This window comes from Piliocolobus tephrosceles, chromosome 9 (genome assembly GCF_002776525.5).
Source record: "Piliocolobus tephrosceles isolate RC106 chromosome 9, ASM277652v3, whole genome shotgun sequence".
Classification (NCBI taxonomy): domain Eukaryota; kingdom Metazoa; phylum Chordata; class Mammalia; order Primates; family Cercopithecidae; genus Piliocolobus; species Piliocolobus tephrosceles.
Genome location: NC_045442.1, coordinates 99,080,070 through 99,088,634, shown reverse-complemented (window position 1 = coordinate 99,088,634; position 8,565 = coordinate 99,080,070). Strand labels below are relative to the sequence as shown.

Genomic DNA, 8,565 nt, shown 5'->3' with positions numbered 1-8,565 from the left:
TCTGATCATTTATATGTACATTTTCTTTATTACTGACATAAAACACACATACTGAAAAGTGCACAAATAAGCATATGCCTTCATTATTTTTTTTCTTTTCTAGATGGAGTCTCGCTCTGTTGCCCCGGCTGGAGCACAATGGCACAATCTCGGCTCACTGCAACCTCCACCTCGTGGGTTCAAGTGATTCTCCTGCCTCAGCCTCCCAAATAGCTGGGATTACAGGCACCCGCCATCATGCCTGGCTAATTTTTGTATTTTTAGTAAAGATGGGGTTTCACCATGTTGGCCAGGCTAGTCTTGAACTCCTGACCTCAAGTGATGCACCACCTCAGCCTCCCAAAGTACTGGGATTACACGTGTGAGCCACTGTGCCCGCCTGCCTTCATGAATTTTTGAACACTCCCAGAAAGAGCAGAAGACAGAACATTTCTGGCACTCCCAGAAAGAGCAGAAGACAGAACATTTCTGGCACTCCAGAAGATGTCTTGTTTTCCAGGCAACCCCAGTGATAACTCCCAGTGGTGTGCTGGAGCTAGCTTACACCAGCTCTTGGGAGCTGATAAATTTTCAGGAATCTCTGATGAGGCGTTCAGATTTTACTGAAAATTAGAAATAATTAGATATAATCAATTTTCAGAGTTTTAGAAAATAGTTGAAATCTATTATGTCAAATCTAAGGTCTCCTTTAAATCTGGTTTTTAGTTTTAGTTCCATCTTTCCTATTCCTTTCATTTACACACAGGCATTATTAACAATTAAATTCTATCAATTAATATTTTATATTTTAGTAATATATTTTATAAGCTGATATATTAAAAATAGTATTTCAATGCAATCAATATCAAATTATTGAGATAATTTACATTCTTTTTTATTTTCATAGCAACCCTTTGAAGTGCACTGTATATGTTACATTCATAGCACATACCAGTTGGACCAAGATGTTTCAGGTGTTCAATAGCCACCTGGGGTTGTGGCTCCCACATTGGATAGCACAGTTGAAACCCCACATTGCTTTATTTACCACTGAGCAATGTGTTTTCAACTTTGTTTCAAAGCTCTTAGATCTTTCAGTATTTCATAATGTAAGCCCCTTCTATTTCAGGGACTATGCAGTAATACATACTCACATTTGAATGATGCTACTAAAGCTTCCCCTTCCTCACCTTTTTCCTTTCAAATTTAGATTTTCTGTTGCCTGGAAAATGCATATGAACCAGTTCAACAAGTAAACTGATCTCCCCTGCCGCCCCCTACCACAGTCTATATGTATATTTTTCTTTTCCTTTTTTTTTGTACTTTTAAGTTCTAGGGTACATGTGCACAACGTGAAGGTTTGTTACATATGTATACATGTGCCATGCTGGTGGGCTGCACCCATTAACTCGTCATTTACATTAGGTATATCTCCTAATGCTATCCCTCCCCCTCCCCCTCCCCCCATCCCACAACAGGCCCCGGTGTGTGTGATGTTCCCCTTCCTGTGTCCAAGTGTTCTCACTGTTCAATTCCCACCTAATAAGTGAGAACCAATTAATATTTTAAAATATTAAAAACATTTTACTTTGTTCAACTTAAAAACAAAATTAATATATTTCTTGAGGTCAAATTATCGAAAAAAACTCTACCTTGTAAAATTGCATATTAAAGCAGTGCGTGGAAGCTGATGGCAAGAAACCACTTAAGTGTCACAACTCTGCTTCGAGTTAATTCCTAGTCCATTTGACTTTGTTTTGCTTTTAAGATCACAAAGCTGATGTACACTTCGTGCGAGCTTAGAGTCTGGTAATGAACTCCACAATACACTGAAAAGAGCTTGAGGAGATAGCAGATGAATGAAGGACTGGGGCTCTGGTTTTGCAGGTGAAGCCCAGGTTCTTAAAGGTCCTACCAGGCCTGTATTTTATTTCTCCTTCGCAGGCCTCTAGGCCAAATGCCTCGATGAATCTGCGCTCCGGGGGCGTCCTGGAATTACACATGGGAAAGAATAAGGAAGGAAGAGGCCGACATGCCCATGGACATTATTAACCTTCCGACAGATCCCCACAGCGGCCAAACTGCCTCTCACTTGCCGCTCTCGGCGCGCAGCTCACGCCCGCAGCGTCAGCGACGTCAGCGGCGCCAAGGCGTCGTGGCGTCGGGCGTCTGGGACGTGGCATCAACGGCCCCATTCGGCGCCGGCAGCGGGCGCCCGGCGGTCTTTGCTGCCGCCCGGGGGCGCAGAGGCCGGGCCTTTTCTTTCAGCACAAACGTCAGTTTGTAAAAGGGTGGGGCTGGAGTCTGAGTTTTCAGGCTTCTGTCTCGAAGGAAGTCTGGCAGGCTCGGAATTGCTATCTTCCTCAGGCAAATAGTTTTTCATCTTAGAGCCAGCCTTGGCAAGGCCAAACCGCCCAGTCACCCGACTTCCCACAGTCTCAGCAGGTACACAGGGCGGGGAGCCTCGCGAGCGGCTCCCTCAGCCGGACCTGAGGGTTTCGGGAGAGTCCTGGCTTTGCACTTAGTTTTCCCGCTGCCTGGCTGCCTCCGTGGCGGTTGTGCTGCTTTTTATGCAAGATCTGGGATCGAAGGCAAATCATCCTTTCCCTACGCCCCCTGCAGACCCTTGCCGCGCTCCTCGATTTTGTACACTGTCATTAAAGTGTTTGAAATGAATGTACATTAATCCTTGAAGGATGAAACCAGAAAACATTTGTCGTGGTGGCGGAAAGGGACGGATGCACTTGGGCGAAGTAATGCTGACATCCACTTCCTAGCATTGTTAGGAGGGATAAATGAATTAAATATGTAAAATCCTTAAATATTTGCTTGCTAATACGAGTATTCACTGCGTGTGACTCTGTTTTTGTATTTATGTGAACTTCATCGGAGCATTTGTCAGGTTCTTTTTGATCTTTTTTTTTTTGGCACTAAGTGAGCGTGGCCGGCCTGCCTGCCTTCCTTCCTTCCTTCCTTCCTTCCTTCCTTCCTTCCTCCCTCCCTCCCTCCCTCCCTCCCTTCCCTCCCTCCCTCCCTCCCTCCCTCCTTCACACTTTTTTGGGGGGAGAGGACACAATGCAATCCATAACAGCGTATATACACTTGTTCTTTTTTCCATCGAACTTTCCTCTTGACCATGTTTTCTTCTAGTAATACTCTATTTCTTTCCTCCCTTTTGTAGTAAAATTTCTCTACAGTGCTTGTATTCAATTCTTTGTTCCTACTTCCTGTCTTTTGAACGGTAAGTCAGATATTTACCTCGATCATTCTACTGAAATTGTTGCCGTTCTTCAGGTTACAAATGACCTACCTCCATGTTGCCAAATCCAGTGTCAGCTCTTAGTCTTCATTTTACTTGACTCAGCATTTGACATATAGTTCATCGCTCCGTCCTTGGTGACATTTTATTTTCCTTGCTTTCTACGTATATATACCCTTTTGGTTTTACTTATTGGCTCATTGGCCACTCTTCTTACATCCTGTTTGCTGGTCCTGATGGTTTTGGTGGAATGTTTGATGTTTGCTTGGACCTGATGGTTTTGATGGAGTTTCTTTGGCAATGTAATTTATTCAGAATTCTTTTGAGGCTTTTCAATTTTGTAAATTTCATCTTGGTTTCTGCATCATTTTGCTTGTAACATTAGTTTTTACTTAAAGCATCATGTCACAATCGGTATGAGAATAATGTGAAAGGGGGCAGTCACAGTGGCTCAGGCGTGTAATCCCAGCCCTTTGGGAGGCCGAGGTGGGCGGATAACCTGAGGTCAGGAGTGCGAGACCAGCTTGGCCAATGTGGTGAAACCCTGTCACTACTAAAAATACAAAAATTAGCTGGGCGTGGCCGCGGGTACCTGTAATCCCAGCTACTCAGGAGGCTGAGGCAGGAGAATCGCTTGAACCCGGGAGGCGAAGGTTGCAGTGAGCCAAGATTGCGCCATTGTACTCCAGCCTGGGTGACAAGAGCGAAACTCTGTCTCAAAAAAAATTTTGCCACTGTACTTGACAATTTCCATGGTTAGGCTTATACTTTTAAATTATCTGGGAGGTGGCATTGTCCTGAGTCTTAGTCAGCTTTGAGGGGAGAGAAAAATAGAGGAATAAAAGCCCAAGACCTATCTAGTTTATACATTCTTAGCATAGCTTTGATGCTGCCTTAATATTACCCTAATGATACCTTGGGCCAAGACTACTGCTCCTGTGGGAATAAAGATGTATATTAAGAACATATATTAGCTCAAATATGGGAGAAAGGTAGGAAGAAAATGTAATTTTTTTTTCCTGAATGTATTCTCTCATTGTTGCTTCTGGCTTCTTCAGTCCCTATATTCCTATCCTAAATGCCCCATAAACAAATTAGCCTTTGTTTAGGGGTTTCTTACAGTTAAAAATTTTTTTGTTCTTGTTGTTTTTTGTTGTTAGGAATATTTTCCTTTCTATTTTTCATTTTTTCAGAGTTGATTTTAGGATTCACCATCTTCATAGCAATTGATAATCCTTTTATCATTTGAAATCTGAAATGTTTTCATCTACAACCCCCCTTACTTACAGGAAATGCTATAAGTCCTATAGGTAAAATAACCCAACATTTTCCATATGGAGAGCAAAGGGTATAGAAAAGAAGCAAGATTTGTAGCCAACTTGACCTATGTTGTAATTCTGAAAAATTTAACACTTATTAGCTGTGTAACTCTTGGTTAGTCACTTAACTTGTCTGAGCTCAGTTTACTCCCATGTAAAATGGAATAATGATGTACATAAAGGGCATACCTTAGATTAAAAATGATGGAGCTTTTACTGTTATTGTTATTATACTTAGGTTTAAATAACTTCTTGATATACATTAGATATTGTGATAACTGCATTCTATTTTTGTTTGTTTTGTTTGAGTAACTGTGACTCAAAAAAGCCCGAAGTGTAATTGTAGCTTCCAGAAGTTGCTTAATGTACTCTGAGCAAATTGCTAAAGCATCAGAAAAGGAGAAATGTAGTATGTGAATTTAATTAGAACCTGGTGTTTTCTCTGAATCTCTTTTAATTTTTTTTCACAGGGAGGAATAAATTTTTTTCATCTATAATTTGGAAGCCAAGTCAGTAACAAAATGAAACCAGTAAAGCATCTGTTGACCACCAGTAACAAATCAGCAACTGTTCCAGCATTAACTACCAAAAAAGGACTACATAATTTACCATTATCACCTAAACTGAAGGAAAAACATAATGCAAAATTAATTCATGATAAAATTGAACCAATGGTTCTAAGATCTCCACCAACAGGAGAATCCATTGTACGGTATGCTTTGCCCATTCCATCGAGTAAGACAAAGAACTTACTACCAGAAGATGAAATGATCGGAAAAATTATCAAACATCTGAAGATGGTAAGAAGCTTGTTAGTTTCTGTGTTGCAGGGACCCCATGATCACCCCAGGTTTGGTGATATTCTAGGAGGACTCACATGACTCCACATATAGTCATACTGATGGTTAAGATTTATTACAGTAGGCACATGAGGTGAAATTAGGAGAAAATCAGATCTAAGCTTGCAAGAGTCTTTTCCCCTTAGAGTCACCCAGGACGTGCTTAATCTCTTTAGCAATGAATTGTGACAACACATATGAAATGTCTGCCGGGGAAAATCATTAGAAACTTAGTGCCCTGGGATTTATTGGGAGTTGTTTACTATTCACTCTGTACTTAGCATGTACGAAAATTTCAGACTCTCACAAGGAAAGGAGGTTCAGTATAAACCACATTATACAAACAGTTAGGGACAGTGAGCTCCTTCTGTCAGTGAATGGGGAGAACCCTCCTGATATCCAAGTTCTCAGATGCCAGGTTAAGGCCAACCTTGCAAGCAGGACTTCCTAAGTCCTGCATTTCTACTATGTTAAACTCTGCATTTCAGAAACTTTAGCTCTTTTTTTGTTTCTTGAGATGAAGTCTCGCTCTTTTGCCCAGGCTGGAGTGCTGTGGCGTGATCTTGACTCACTGCAACTTCTGCCTCCCGGATTCAAGCAATTTTCCTGTCTCAGCCTCCCGAGTAGCTGGGACTACAGGAGCATGCCACCACGCCTGGCTAATTTTTGTATTTTCAGTAGAGATGGGGTTTCACCATACTGGTCAGGCTGGTCACAAACTCTTGACCTCAGGTGATTTACTCGCCTCAGCTTCCCAAAGTGCTGGGATTACAGGTGTGAGCCAGCGCGCCTAGCCAAATCTTTAGCTCTTGATGTGGGGAAAAGTTTTCCTTTTTCTGAGTTTCTTTTTTTTTCACCGCGATGCAGAATTGAATTGTAAATGTACCAAATATCAAGTGAGAACAATGAGGAAGAGCACAAATATAAAAAAAAGATACAGGACATCAAACTTGTACAGTACAAGTTTGTTGAAAGTTTGAGGGGTTAGGCCAGATAATTTTCTTTAAAAATTCATTGCTTTCTGGTCTCCATCTTTCGATATTCCCTAACTCTCTTCGGAGGAGAAAATCAAGGCAGACTTTGAGGAAAACTCTACTTAATGCTTCAACCACTCGTGGACAGGCCCTCTCCATTTTAAGATACCTATCAACACAGAAATGGTAGAGTCACAGAGCATCTCTCCTTTGCTAGGGAGTAAGGTTAAGGAATATTGCTTTTTCCTCATGATGACATGAAATTGGATATGGGATGGAAAATTTAAGTTTGTGGCACTGGAAGAAATAAGTCTTACTGGTAAAAAGATCCTGGCATAATTGATTGAATATTACTTACATTTAATATAATTAATTTAAAACTATTAAAGTATCAAATTGGCTTTGATTTTTTTTTTTTTTTTTTACAGGTTGTTTCCACTTTGGAAGAAACCTATGGACACTGTGATCAGAATGGAGAAGAACCATTTGTAAAGCGTGAACATGAAGAATTATCTTTATCTGTAAGTATATGCAACCCTAATACAGAGACATTAACACTGAAAAGGGTCGATTTTCTTTTTAAAAATATAAATTTAAAATATTTTCTTTTGGATTACTTATATGTTCTTGAAATGAATTTCCTATCCATGAAAATGATCCTCTTAGAAAATTACTCAACCCAACCAAATCCCTCTTGACCTGAATTTTGCCAAGAGGGTTGCAGAAAAGGAGTTCTACATACCCATTAGGAATGACTAAAATTTTAAAGATAGACAATAATCAAGTTTTGGTAAAGATACAGGGCCACAGGAACTCTCATACAGAGCTGGTGGGAACACAAGTGGGACTGCTATGTTGAGAAACAGTTTGACAGCTGCTCATAAAGTTTAACATACACTTAAAAGATAACCACCAGTTCCACTCTTAAGTGATTATCCAAGATTAATAAACACATACATCTTCACAAAGACTTTTATATAAATGTTTATAGAAATTTTGTTCATAATAGCCAGAATAGCTACTGAATCCAGCAACCCAAATATTTACTAACTGGTGAATGGACGAGCAAATTGTAGTATAGCATACAATGAAATACTCTTCACAATAAAGGGAACAAACTACTGACACATAGAACCATGTGGATGAATCTCAAAAACATTAGGATGTGGGGAAGCTAAATAAATAGGGCTACATACCCTATGATTCTATTTATATGAAATTCTGGGAAAGGGAAAACTGTAGTAAAGGACCAGTGGTTGTCTTGAGCTAAGGTAGGAGGGGAGAATTAACTGCAAAAGAGTACAGTGAAGCTTTTTGAAATAATGGAAATGTTTTATATTTTTATTGTGGTGGTCATTACCCAACTATTAAAAGGACTGTGTAATCACAATCCTTATCCTGCATGACCTTGTGGTTATTATGTTTTGAAGCTCTGCCAGGATTGAATCAAAGAACCAAAACTAAAATCTAAAATTGAAGTTCAATAGAAACTGGGATGACTAGAGGTGGGAGGGAAGTGGGGTAAGGGTTGAAAAACTAGCTATTGGGTACCGTGCTCAGGACTTGGGTGATGGGATCATTGATACCCCAAACCTCAGCATCAAGCAATATATCCAGGTAACAAACTTTCTCATGTACCCACTAAATCTAAAACAAAAGTTGAAAAAAAAAAACCACCAACAAATAAAATAAAATGAAATTAAGTTCACATTCCTGTGGTCTCCAATACTGACAAAATTGAAGAAATCATCCCTTCGGATACCGCCTTTATTTTACTGAATTTCTTTCCTCCAGTGATCTTGTATTTTATTTTACCTCAACCACTAATTGACAAAGTGATATCCTGTAGTCCTTACCATAACTGTTTCAGAATTTGAATTTCAGTCATCCTAATCTCTGGCCACCACCTCCTGTCTTTCCCACTCAGTCTGTCCAAAATTCTGACTCCAAAAATCCTTTGATTTCACAGGGAACCATAATCCATTGGTCCTGCTGCCTTTTTAGTGTCCCAAATCCTCCTTGTGCCCTTACTTACCCAGCTTAAATAGCATGATCCACTATTATTATCACTACCTTTCATATGTATTTAACTCTCTTGCCCTGTTCTGCTTTATTGGTCTTCTTTAGTTAAATTATAAACTCAGTCAAATCAATCTCTATCTTCTCTATATTTCTCTGTCTTCTCTATATTTGTG

At 40.0% G+C, this 8,565-nt stretch overlaps 1 protein-coding gene across 2 annotated transcripts in view; it reads left to right on the top strand.

Moving 5' to 3' along the window:
- The first annotated feature begins 2,163 nt into the window (after positions 1-2,163).
- LOC111546657 (coiled-coil domain-containing protein 7) overlaps positions 2,164-8,565 on the top strand; it is a 124,706-nt gene continuing 118,304 nt past the window's right edge. The window contains exons 1-3 of one of the 2 annotated variants that reach the window (XM_023218145.3): positions 2,164-2,656; positions 5,028-5,357; positions 6,799-6,891. In XM_023218145.3, the coding sequence (XP_023073913.2) occupies positions 5,079-5,357; positions 6,799-6,891 (372 nt within the window). In that variant the 5' untranslated portion in view covers positions 2,164-2,656; positions 5,028-5,078. The remainder of the gene's footprint in view (positions 2,657-5,027; positions 5,358-6,798; positions 6,892-8,565) is intronic. The other variant, XM_023218144.3, reaches the window with a different exon arrangement.